The following is a 12,325-nucleotide window of genomic DNA, read 5'->3' on the forward strand; positions in this document are numbered from 1 at the left end:
AGCCGTGCCAGAGTGAACCGAGCCCCAGGCCCAGAGGCCTGAGGGCCCCCCACACCCCAGAAAAGGCCTGACCGAGCCACGGGCGCCCGACCGTGCCAAGCAGCCACTGTGAGTGAGCCGGTACATACCTGAGCGCCCAGCGCCGCGCACCAAGAACCACCAACGCACTGACACCCGAGGGCATCAGCCACCGGCAGGGAGTGTGGTGGGGGGAGAAAGGCCTCCATACTTTGGATGTTCCCAGAGGGGCGGAGTCTAAGACCCAACCTGACATATAGACACAGACACAGCCACACAGACACAAACCTGCATTCCCACCCCCATATACACATATACAAATACTCAGCACTCACCCAACGTAAAGACAGACAAATAGACACTGTACACACAATCACACTCCCCAAACATACTTTACACCCCAGGTCCAGGTACCCTCACCCCCAGAGGGGGAAACTGCACCTAGATGTTACCCTTTGTGTTAAGTGTTACTGTGTTAAGGTCTAAAACTGATATTAATTATGTGAAATTAATTTTGCTGTTTTATTTCATGTCCACCTGAGAGAACAAAGTGTCCAAATAGACCCTCACTCAGTCACCGCTGAAGCTCGGCCCCAGCCCTCCTTCGGGTCGCTCATCAGCGCGGGGATGACAAACTGCATTACTTTGAATACTGTGTAACTGACTTTTTTCCTCTTAATAAAGAACCTCCTGTGTTTTGTGTTTAGTGGTTTTATCTTTGTCTAATATTTACTTTTCTTTGATGGATTAACCTTGCTATCCAAACGTCCTAGCACTGATTTATTTAACGTTTTAGTAAAGCTCTAAAAACTTTCTCCCAGTGCAGAACGAGTCCTGTTTCTGTGTATTTCAGGGTTTTAAACTCTTAGTTATTAAACAAAACTGAAAGTTAAATATGTTGAAACATTAAAATTACTGCCTTTTATCATCATTATATTTGTCAGTGCTAAAAACTGCACAAATGCAGAAAAGCTCATCATCATGGCCAAATGCCTGATAGAGAGGACACTCCTGAAAGCAGTGCTGCAGCACTCTCTGGGTGTTTTTCTGCGGGTCATCGATCAGCCCAGTAAACACCAACCAACAACTGCATCGTAGCAAAGTCACATTGTCCTTACTTTGATGGTGTAAAGTGTGTAGGGGTGCGAGCCGGTGCCTCGGTGCTCCTTAGCCGTGATGGTTCCAGTGATGCGGAGGTTTTGGATGATGACGGGTCCCTCGGGGCTGCTGAGGGGCTCAAAACTGAACGTGGGGACAGAGGAACAGCACTGCAATGTACTGACAACACTCAGCTCATTAGGATTCATTACCCCAGTCTGCTCTGCGCCTATAAGAAGGCCTCTGGTGGCGATTATAGACGGGGAACTGCCTTCTCTGTCCAAGGAACGAATCCTGCTGATACTGGAGTCCCTCTCTGCTGTGCTGAGCGATGGCAGGACGCAGCCATTAGTCTGCTCCTCCGATTCTGAGCTCAGCAGGAATTTGGTTTGGCCGTCCACTGGACTGTGGCAAACATCCTCCAAATCCAACCCGTAGTTGGTCTCGACAGATGTGGCGCAATCCTTCCTACTGTCATCCAGACCATCATCTTGTCCGATCATGACCAAAGAATCGCTGGAACTGCGTTTAAAATCAGCCAAAGGAGAATCCGGGTCAGAGTCGTTTTCCTGGTAAAATGGGTTTGACTTGCTTCCTCTTGTGTAGCGCCTTAAAAAGGGTCGAACAGTTTCATCTTCTTCGGCGTTGTGTTGTGGAAAGTCCGCCTCCGCGGAGTCGGGCACATCATCGGCAGCGGGCGTGGCGGTCTCTGTGTGATTGATCTTTTCAGCCTCCGCTCTCTGCGCAGGAACGTCGCTGTTCTCTTGAGGAACATGTGCTGCCTGCCATGCTGGAGCGACCTCTGGGTCATCAGGTGGAGAGGGTAGGAGCGGGGATGAATTTGGTGATTCTGTTGTTTCTGGCGGTTGGCTGACAAATATTTTAAGTATGAGGAGGTTTAACCAGTCAGGGTCCGACAGTTTGGCAACGAGAGGCAGCAGGACATTACAGGTTATCAGCTCTCCAACCACAAACCGTCCAGTGCGCGTTTCCAAGTGCGGTGAAGGCACTAAAACGTGCAGCAGCAAGTCTGCGACTGCCCTCACATAGTTGACTTCCACTGTTTCGCTGGTCACGGCGAGGTGAGGGCTGCTGATGCTGGAATAAGCCTTCCACAGCTGCTCGTTCTCGCTGCTCTCATTTGCTCTCAGAGACACCTGCTGCTCGGTCACCAGCTCCTTGGCTTTCATGTAGTCCTGTAGATGGCAGCCGAACAGATCGAGGACCCTCTGGGTCAGTTCCTGCAGAATTCACACATTTACACGACCCATTAGAGAAATTCTGATTCTCTCCATTTTTAATTCTGCATGTTAATTTAGTTTCTTTACAAGCAACGAAATCTCGTAATAATTCCTGTGAATGTTGCCGTTAACGGTCAAATATACAGTAACATACACTAATAATGGTGTGACCCTTTGTGCAGCAAATGCTACTGATCATCTTGTACGATGGCACAAGTAAATAGTCTGTTCTGTTTTATGCTGGACGTAGGAAAAATGACTAAAGTGACACCGACAAAGGTCGAATAGGCAGAAGGGGTTAGAGCATCTCTGTGGTGAATACCATAGACCGGTGCTGAGCTGTTAGTGGGTGTGCTGAAATACTTCATATGACGATTTGAACTACTTGAAGTCTAAATCGCAACTCACAGGACCTGCTGTCACCTACCACACAGTGCTTCTTATAGAGCTCATGGTTCTCAGAGTCTGAGCTGGTACATAAAGGGAACTACTGTGGTTTCTCTTATTTCCTGTCATATACAGAGGATATTCATTTAATATGTTGATAGAACAGTAGCAGGATGACATCCTCGTAAGTGGATATCAGGCCCATGTAGAGCAAAATTGAGTATTTTAGTCTAAATAACCCAAAATGTGATGTCCACGTATGTGGACGCAGGTCCTAGGATGTTAAAGAACTCAACAGTCACATGACCTGTGGTAATGGGTCACACCTTTCCTAATATTTACCCAGCTACAGTCCAGAATGACTTGTTTACTAACACGTATCAACCCTGTATACATTATTTTAATAGATGGTTTTAACCATCCCAGACTTTTGGAAATCTCTTTACAGATTTTAATGCAGATTTACAAGTGCTCCTCATCCATAGCAACAACAACTGTAGGCAGGTTAACACAAACACTTGTTCTTCAAGTACTTGTAGTGTGCCTGGCCTTCACATTAACTACAGAAAATTCTTGCAAGCACATTGTTAGACCTTGTGAAAGCTCCCTGCTCCTTTAAAGCTCAGTACCTTCCTGTCAGCTGTTCTTGCTCGCAGTTTCAGCCCCATGGCCATGGAGATCATGGCTTCTTCAATCTCTGTTTCAAAAGCACTCTCAGAGGACACAGTGGAGTACCAGGAGGTGACAAAGTCTCTGATGATTTTCTTCACTGTGTTGTGGATCTCCTGGTCCAGATCATTTTCATCCTTCTCAGACTTTGGAATCTGAAAATTAGTAATTAGGAGTCTAAGGTTAACTTAGCCCAAACCGTTTATAATCACATCCATATATTGTAAAACATCAAGCTGTAAACCATCATTAATTATAGACCTACTTGCTCCCAGGTGATAAACCTCTCCAGGTGAATCACACTGTTGGACTCAAGAACAGTCTGCGAGCCGAGCCAGCCCCAGAGCACCAAGAGCAGGCTGGTGAAGACACACAGCAGCCAGATGTTGACCAGCAGGTGGAACAGCACCAGCCAGGCCAACACCACACCGACGCCCAGCAAGCTCCTCTGTCCCCACACCTCAGCCATGATGCTGCAGGGTTTGCTTTCTCACTGGCCTCAACTGGAGAAGTGAAGATCAGGCGTGCCGGGTACCATCACTCCTTAAAGAACCAAAACGATAACACCTGAGTGGCACATCGGAAACAGGACGGGAAGCTGAGTGCAAGCAGAGTGGGGTAAGTTGAAGTAAAGGGGATGAATGTGTAACACAAACATATCATCCACGCTGCTTATCACGTACTGACAGCAAACAGAAGAAGTGTTGTAAAATGCTTCACTGACCTCAGGGACGATGTGTCTCGTATCTGCTGAGCCAGCGCGTGTACGCTACAAGCTAACGCTGGTTGTGCCGTGCTTCATGCTTCACTAGCTAACCCGGTGTAGCTATGCTGCGGTGGTACTAGCGTTAGCCCAAAGGCATTAACTGTCGTGCGGAGACCGAACTCCGCTCAGATGTTTCATGACGGTGTACGTCCGACAGGCTGAGACAGCAGCTAAGCAAGATGTCAAGATTAATGTCTGCCCTTTAGCTGCTTCCTACGCCAGTAACAGCAGCAGAGAGGTAGCTGGAAACATGAGCGGCATCGCTGCTTCTTTGTAAAGATGCTGAAATGAAGAGAAGCGCTGTATTTGTCAGAGCTGCAGCACGCACATACCAACCTTACAGTGCTGAACCAAAGACACGTCACTCCAGGAGCGCGCGACGCCTGCTCATAAACGCATACAACAAGCTACAGCGCGAGCTCAGACAGACATGCACCCTGCACGAGCCGTCCAGCACTCAACGAGAGGTCTCGTGAGCTTCTCGGCGTCAACTCCTCGGTCTGGTTTGTTTACTTCCTGTATTGCGAGCTATGACGTATCGATTGGGGCAGGCTCTAAGGCTTCGGAGGCAACCGACTTCCGGTATTTGCCAAAAAGTGATTGCCCGTATTCAAACTGCTGTAAATGGCTTGTTGGCCTATAATATGTGAAATGTATTTCAAATGTATCCCTCACGAATGATATCAAGTCATCGTGAGACACAGACAGCATTCCTGTCGCAACGCAATCAGTTTATGGCAAAGCGACTTTTATATATCTTTGATTTATCCAGTTAAAAATCCCTCTTTGTAAGTCCTGTTCACTAAAGTCTATTCACCAATATAAGTAAAGACATTACACATAAAAAAACACATGGAGACATTGGAAATCAGTCTGTAATTTGCATTTTTACAAATTAAATATTAGTTTGCTATTTTGTGTACACACTTTACACTCATTCACTCATCAACTTGCATAATGGATTTATCATCAGGTCACAATATAATCTGAAGTCTCCATCTTTCTAACTCTGTGCGATGCTGTCAGTCTGTCAGCCAGTTTGCTTGCACTGAAAACGTTTACTTTACGTGACGGGGCGTGGTCTGCGGTGCAGTGCAGGGATGCCGGACGCACAATCGTGCCCCGTCGACTTAAAATCTGTACTGGGTCCTATCATGTTGTTGTTGTTGTTGCGTGTGCGTGTTTCTGAACAGCAACCGTGAATAAAATATTATGGAAGCACTAACCCGTGGATATATTACAACTATTTTTTTTTTAAATATCTGTACTCTGTAAAGTTTCTGATATTCAGTCATTTATTTATTCACTCATTCACTGTGGTCGGTCACATTGACTGGAGGGCTGTCACAGTTGAATCTTGAAGCTGATGTGAATATCTGAGTCAGGATGAGGCTGAAAGGACTCGAAAACTGAGTTAAATCCATGTTAAAGTGAGCCTGCAAACAGTCTGTGGTCTGAACATTACATGTTGAAATCTGTTCACAGATTCAGTCATTAAATTTGATAGATACGGTCTACTGAAAAATCACCAAAGGAGTCTCAGTGGATCCACGACGGATGTCTAATGTCTCGGTATAGCCTACTGTGTCCTGGTCACAGTCCAGATAAGAATCGTGGATTCAGATTTCATCAAGCTCAGATCCAGTTTGGCTCCAGTCGTTTCCCAGTTCATCCCATTCAGATCTCTTCACGATGGTTTAACTTTTCCCGACACGATGTGTGTTCTTTATTCAAACTGGTTCATCCTCCCAAAACTATACTGAGATTTTTTTTAAACGACTTACTCTCAGTCTTTAAAATACACTGCCGGGACCACAGAATCCAAACACAGGAAGTTAATTCGTGAGCAGAAGAAGTGCTGATGAATACCTCACCACTCACGATTAAAATGTTCTTTTCTTCACATGACTTGGAAACAATCTCAAAATGTTAAAAAGAAAGAGAGCAGGTTCATCTGAAGTATTTCTGTAAATCAACAGCAGCTGAATTTTAGTTCAGTTCAAAGGAGCATGAAAAGAATGAACTCTCTGAGCTTGTGTGGTACTTTCCCCCCAAACATATTGAGTAGATTTATTGAGCTGAGCTTCTCCTCAGGGTGCAGGCTGAGCTGTACCTTTCACATCATACATGAACATGGCTGACTTAACTCCCAAAGCCTCATTAGTTCATCAGCCTTGGAGTTTTTCCATACACTGACCCATGACTTAGAACAATGCTGTGCTCAGCTATACATCAATGTAGATACTGTTAAATTCACAACCCGTGAGTGTGAGCTGAGCTATAAAAATCAGTGTTTACTGATTTTCTTGCTGTAAAATCCAGCTTTTACGCTGGATACAGACATTTTTCTTTAAATACCACAGGTAATTAAATACTTCCTCGGTTATTTCCTTTGTTTATAAAATTATCTGGGGAGTGTCAGATTCCCTTCTTTCATTTCATTTCAGAAATGAAAACGTTTTTTTCAGTGCACTCTCTGAACACTTAGATGGCACACTTGTTCTTGGAGGCGACCTCAACCTTGGACTAAATGAAGACATGGATAGGCTCAATACAGCAGGAACTCAGCGTAATTGGCAGTCCACAAATATAATCAAACAGTATATGAGCGACTTTGGTCTTTGCGATGCATGGCGCTCCCTTCACCCCACCAGTAAGGAATATACTTTTTTCTGGCATGTCCATCACTCCTACTCTCGTCTGGATTATTTTTTGGTCAGCAGCTCACTGCTGAACGACATTTCAGACACTGAGATTCATCCTATAGCTGTCAGCGATCATGGTCCTGTATCTTTAACACTAATGCACAAGAATAATACTACGCCAAGAAAAAACTGGAGATTTAATATATCACTACTTAAAGATGAAGACTTTATTAAATACTTTAAAAAAGAGTGGACTTCATATTTGAACTATAATGACACTCCCGAAACATCAGCTTCTGTTCTATGGGAAGCAGGGAAAGCTGTGATGAGAGGTAAAATAATTTCTTTCTCATCACATAAAAAGAAAAAAGAAAACAAAAATATAGAAATGAAAACTGAGGACATGAAAGTCGGAAAATGAAACTTAACACTTGCCACTTTGGTTTCAGTTTCCACATCATATAACTGCCTTCCATGTGCTATTATGTCCCGGACACAGAAGGAGCTGAGAGGTGAGTGTTTGCACATCCTGTGGTCTTTACTGTATAGACAGTTATAGTAAATTTAATAAAAGTACATATGTTGTTATGAGTGCAATGTCTGTGAAGGTTCTCAGTCATCCAGGTCATCGTAGTCTTCACTTTTGCTTTTCAAGCAACTTAAAGAAGTCCAGACGCCTTTCTTTCCAAGCTCCTTAGATTATGAATGTAATGTAATGCAGCTTTAGGTCTGACTGGGGCATTTTTTTGGCCACCACTAAATGAGCCTTTTCAGGTCAGATATGAAAACGAGTGAAGACGGAGTAAAACGAGGTATGCTGATGACTAGTATAACCTCACTAATCTGATTTGTTCAGTGTGGTTGACTCTGGAGCCAGTGTGGGAAAATATTTCTGAAAGACCGGAGGGAGCCACACAGTCGCTCATTAAAATGACCTTGTGTGCAATTTCACACATGCCATGCGTCCGGGTTTTTCAGAAAGCCTTATTTCATACGGTGAGTCACAGGGTTGATAGGTTAGCTCTGTGAGGGTCTGTGGGTCATTCCTCCTCAGCCATGAACAGGCTCATGACAACTTACGAGACACTACCTTTGACAGAGGTGAGTGAAACACGGCCTGCACTGCTTTCACTCTGGATTTATTAACTGAAATCACTACTGGTGCTTTTGGGAGATTTAATGTGTTGTATATTGTTTCCAGCATATTTTAAAAAAGACAATTTTAGGCTTTTCTTTGTTCGTAACTGTTCTGCCTGAGCCTCGCCAACTTAATTTAGAGCTTGTGTCCGTTAGGTTTCCATTTCCTCTCACGGTGTGAAAAAAAAGCCCAGACTGTGGAGTTCCATCGTCGAGATGACGTCTCACATGGCACTGTGCAAACTCTGTGAGTACAAAACAAGCTGCTGCAAAGTCACTCTCATAAAAAACACTAACTGGGAAAATCCGGTATCTTCTCGTCATTTCTCCTCTATTTATAAAGTTAGCAGTAAAGGAAGGAAACTGGGACTTTGTGGTTACTTGGCAACCCCTTGGGGGATTTTTTTATGAGCCACAGTTTGACTTCATCGGCTGAGTTAACATCTTTTCTGTCACCATCAGTTCCTCTGGTTCTGGTGGCGGCTGTGGTGCTCACTGTGAATGGGATAATAGGAGATCCCCTGTTTGAATGCCTCCAAGACACAGACTACAGCGAGCTTCTTGACATCGTGAAGAAAGGTCTTCCTGCTACAAAGACGCCTCGACACGTAGCAATCGTCGGCGGGGGCATCGCTGGACTGACGGCTGCCAAGTTTCTAGAAGATGCTGGACATAAGGTAATTTACAGTCAGGGAAAAAATATTTAAACTACACTCTCTCTGGGAGTAATTTTCTGAGTCATTACTGTTGATGCTAAAAGTGCATATGCTTTTCAAACTGAGTGTCATGGCTGTGTGTCCCCTTGGACATCAAAGGTGACCATAATCGAGGCCAGTAATCGTATCGGAGGACGTGTGGAGACCTTCAGGAACAGAAGAGAGGGCTGGTATGCAGAACTGGGGGCCATGAGGATCCCAAGCTTTCATAAGTGAGTAAAGAGACGCACATGGCAAATAGACACCCCCTCATTTAATCAAGGAAAATATCCTGTTGGAAGTAAGAACTGAATGATGCCAGAAGAAATGTACTAGCCTGTAGAGTTTTCAGTACTTGTAAGATTTGAGCCTCTAAGTAACTAGGAAGAGTCTAACAAAACACTAAAGATCTTCTAGCTAAATGGTTAAAATACCGTATATATTCACACAGGATAACTAATGTGCTTATGTCACAGGATTTTGCTTTCTTTTGCATCCAAATTACAAATACCTATGAACCGCTTCATCCAAGATGACATCAACACCTACTACTTGGTAAATGGAGAGCTACATAAAACCTATACAGTTGAAAACAACCCCAGCGTGCTCAACTACAGCTTGTCTGACAGGGAGAGGGGGAAAACGGCCACTCAGCTCTTCAGCCAGGCGCTGTGGAAGGTTTGTTCATGTGCTGCTTTGTTGCACATGTCAGTGTGAATCTTGTCTTGTAAATATTGTGATTTTCACACAGGTGAGAGATGATGTGAAGGCAATCGGCTGTAGTGCCACATTGGATAAATATGACTCCTACACAGTGAAGGTAAAGGTTTAATTACCTTGACACTCGATGTCATACCGATCACAGCTGTAATCTGTTGGGGGGAAATGTCCTCACAGGAGTATCTGGTGAAGGAGGGCAATCTGAGCCGTGGAGCCCTGAGGATGATTGGGGACATCCTGAATGAAAACAGCCTCTTCTACACATCACTGATCGAGATGATGTACATGCAGACAGACATCAGTGACAACGTTGAGTAAGAAATATTCATATGTCACAGTGGGATGTTAAGAAGCCAGGGAAGAGGAACAGCAGCAAAGATATGCTTCTGATTCTGAGTGGTTGGTCTTCCATACCTTCTAGTGCCACCATTGTTAGACTGTACTCCAAAAGGGCAAAATAGTTGATTTAAACACTTTGTAGAGCTGAGGGAACAGATTCATGTGGCACTTCTCCTTTGTTTCGTCATTACTGTATATGTTATATGGGGCGATCGTGGCTCAAGAGTTGGGAGTTCGCCTTGTAATCGGAAGGTTGCCGGTTCGAGCCCCGGCTTGGACAGTCTCGCTCGTTGTGTCCTTGGGCAAGACACTTCACCCGTTGCCTACTGGTGGTGGTCAGAGGGTCCGGTGGCGCCAGTGTCCGGCAGCCTCGCCTCTGTCAGTGCGCCCCAGGGTGGCTGTGGCTACAATGTAGCTGCCATCACCAGTGTGTGAATGTGTGTGTGAATGTGTGGATGACTGGTTGTGTAAAACGCTTTGGGGTCCTTAGGGACTAGTAAAGCGCTATATAAATACAGGTGATTATATGTGTAATTTTTCTTATTACTTATAACACTGTGACCACTGACAGGTGAAGTGAAGAACACTGATTCTCTCCTCATCATGGCACCTATTAGTTGGTGAGATAAATTAAGGAGCAAGTAAACATTTTGTCCTCAAAGTTGACGTTAGAAGCAGGAAAACCTAACGATAAAACAGCTGGGTCAGAGCATCTCCAAGCAACAGTAACCAGCGACAGGGCCGTGGACAGTCAAGACTCACTGATGCATGTGGGCAATAAAGACTGGCCCATGTGGTCCGATCCAACAGACGAAGAGCAAACAGCTGAAAGAGGTTCAAGCTGAGTGCGATAGAAAAGTGTCAGAATTGACAGAGTTTGGTTGCTGTGTAGCTGCAGACCAGTCAGGGTGCCCGTGCTGACCACTGCCCACCACCAAAACCACCAATGATCAGCATCAGAACTGGACCACGGAGCAATGGAAGAAGGGGGGCCTCGTCTGGTGAGTCACGTTTTACATCAGGTGTGCATGTGTCGCTTACCCAGGCAACACCTGGCACCAGGATGCATTGTGGGTAGAAGGTGAGGCGGCAGAGGCAGTGTGATGCTTTGGGCGATGTTCTGCTGGGAAACCCTGGGTCCTACCATCCATGTGGATGATACTTTGACACGTAGCACCTACCTGAGCATCGTTGCAGACCATGGACACTATTATACACTCCACGGAGGCCACACCTCGCCACTTACAGGATCAAATGATCTATCGCTAACTTGGTGCCAGATGCCACAGCACACCTTAGGGGTCTGGGGGAGTCCAGGCCTCGATGGGTCAGAGCTTCCGTGGCAGTGAAAGGGGCACATAATGGTCACAATGTTATGGCTGATTGGCATAATTCAAATTTATAGAAAATAAATGATTAGTTCAGCTTTAGCGGAGTATTGTGTATTAAGGGATGTTTTCTTGAATTTCTTTCAGGTACTTTGAGGTGACTGATGGCTTTGAACACCTGCCCAGAGCTTTCTATCAGGTCTTAAATGCCACCATCCTCCTCAACTCCAAGGTCAAGCTCATAAACCAGACAGGTGGTAGAAATGTGACCATCACCTATCAGGACCAGCACAACTCCCTGACTAACCTAACGGTGGACTACACCCTGGTCACTGCCACAGCCAAGGCCACCCTGTTCATTGACTTTCAGCCCCCTCTCTCTGGGGACAAGATGGAGGCCCTGCGCTCAGTTCACTACACCAGCTCCACAAAGGTGGTGCTTAGTTTCAAGGAGCGCTTCTGGGATAAAGAGGGCATCAGAGGAGGGAAGAGCATCACAGACCGTCCCGCTCGCTTCATCTACTACCCCAGCCACAGCTTCCCCGGGACATCCGCAGGTGCACTGCTGGCATCCTACACCTGCTCTGACGACTCCGCCCTCTTCCAGGGCATGAATGATGGGGAGCTGATGGCTGTGGTCCTGGAGGACTTGGTGAAGATCCATGGAGAGTACATCAGGCCTTTGTGGACAGGGGGGCTGGTGAAGAAGTGGGGCTTGGATCCTTACAGTCTGGGAGCCTTTGTCCTGTTCACACCTTACCAGCAGGGGCACTATGCCAGAGAACTGTTCCAGAGTGAGGGACGGGTACACTTTGCAGGGGAGCACACAGCCACACCTCACGGATGGATCGAAACGTCCATCAAGTCTGCACTCAGGGCAGCTAAAAATGTTAACAGTCTTACACTGTAGTGTTTCATGCAGCAAACATTTATTCCATGTTCACTCCTTTATCGTCTGATTTCATGAACACTGTTCCAGCTCAGTGCTGTGTGCTCCTGGAACCCCCAAGCCTCTGGAGAGCTAACTTTGGTGGCCGTACCCTGAGACGGATAACAGGCAGTAGTATTAGTAGTAGTAGTCACTCCAGTGTGATGTTTATTTTCTGTTACGAATGTACTGTTGATGTGCATCTATTAATTGATAGACAAAAGGTTTGTCTGTTACAGGCACTTTGATCAGATTTGCAGCGCTTCGCTCTTAAAGTTCCTCCTGTGTCTAAATACCAAGTTTCAGTCGGATTAAGTGCAGAAATCTTTCTATGTTACATTACGTTGAAACTTG

The 12,325-nt window shown here is 45.5% G+C and overlaps 2 protein-coding genes across 8 annotated transcripts in view; one reads left to right on the forward strand and one right to left on the reverse strand.

The window, feature by feature from the left end:
- Positions 1 to 4,706, reverse strand: part of LOC146653375 (sorting nexin-19-like) — a 61,146-nt gene extending 56,440 nt beyond the window's left edge. For 2 of the 7 annotated variants that reach the window (XM_085380414.1, XM_085380409.1), the window contains exons 1-4: positions 4,138 to 4,704; positions 3,679 to 3,956; positions 3,374 to 3,568; positions 1,137 to 2,357 (exon numbers count right to left, since the gene is read on the reverse strand). In XM_085380414.1, the coding sequence (XP_085236540.1) occupies positions 1,137 to 2,357; positions 3,374 to 3,568; positions 3,679 to 3,882 (1,620 nt within the window). In that variant the 5' untranslated portion in view covers positions 3,883 to 3,956; positions 4,138 to 4,704. Of the gene's footprint in view, positions 1 to 1,136; positions 2,358 to 3,373; positions 3,569 to 3,678; positions 4,012 to 4,137 lie in introns of all 7 variants that reach the window. The other 5 variants (XM_085380412.1, XM_085380413.1, XM_085380410.1 and 2 more) reach the window with 5 other exon arrangements.
- il4i1 (interleukin 4 induced 1) lies at positions 3,893 to 12,301 on the forward strand. Its single transcript, XM_085380417.1, has 9 exons — positions 3,893 to 4,031; positions 7,274 to 7,336; positions 8,118 to 8,208; positions 8,424 to 8,638; positions 8,777 to 8,889; positions 9,133 to 9,334; positions 9,408 to 9,476; positions 9,554 to 9,690; positions 11,191 to 12,301. The coding sequence occupies exons 3-9, from the start codon at positions 8,178 to 8,180 to the stop codon at positions 11,951 to 11,953; spliced, it is 1,530 nt and encodes a 509-aa protein (XP_085236543.1). The 5' UTR covers positions 3,893 to 4,031; positions 7,274 to 7,336; positions 8,118 to 8,177; the 3' UTR covers positions 11,954 to 12,301.
- The last annotated feature ends 24 nt before the right edge of the window (positions 12,302 to 12,325 follow it).

This window comes from Rhamphochromis longiceps, linkage group LG14, assembly GCF_057381845.1.
Source record: "Rhamphochromis longiceps isolate RC_006_pf linkage group LG14, R_longiceps_female_GT1.1, whole genome shotgun sequence".
Taxonomy (NCBI): Eukaryota; Metazoa; Chordata; class Actinopteri; order Cichliformes; family Cichlidae; genus Rhamphochromis; species Rhamphochromis longiceps.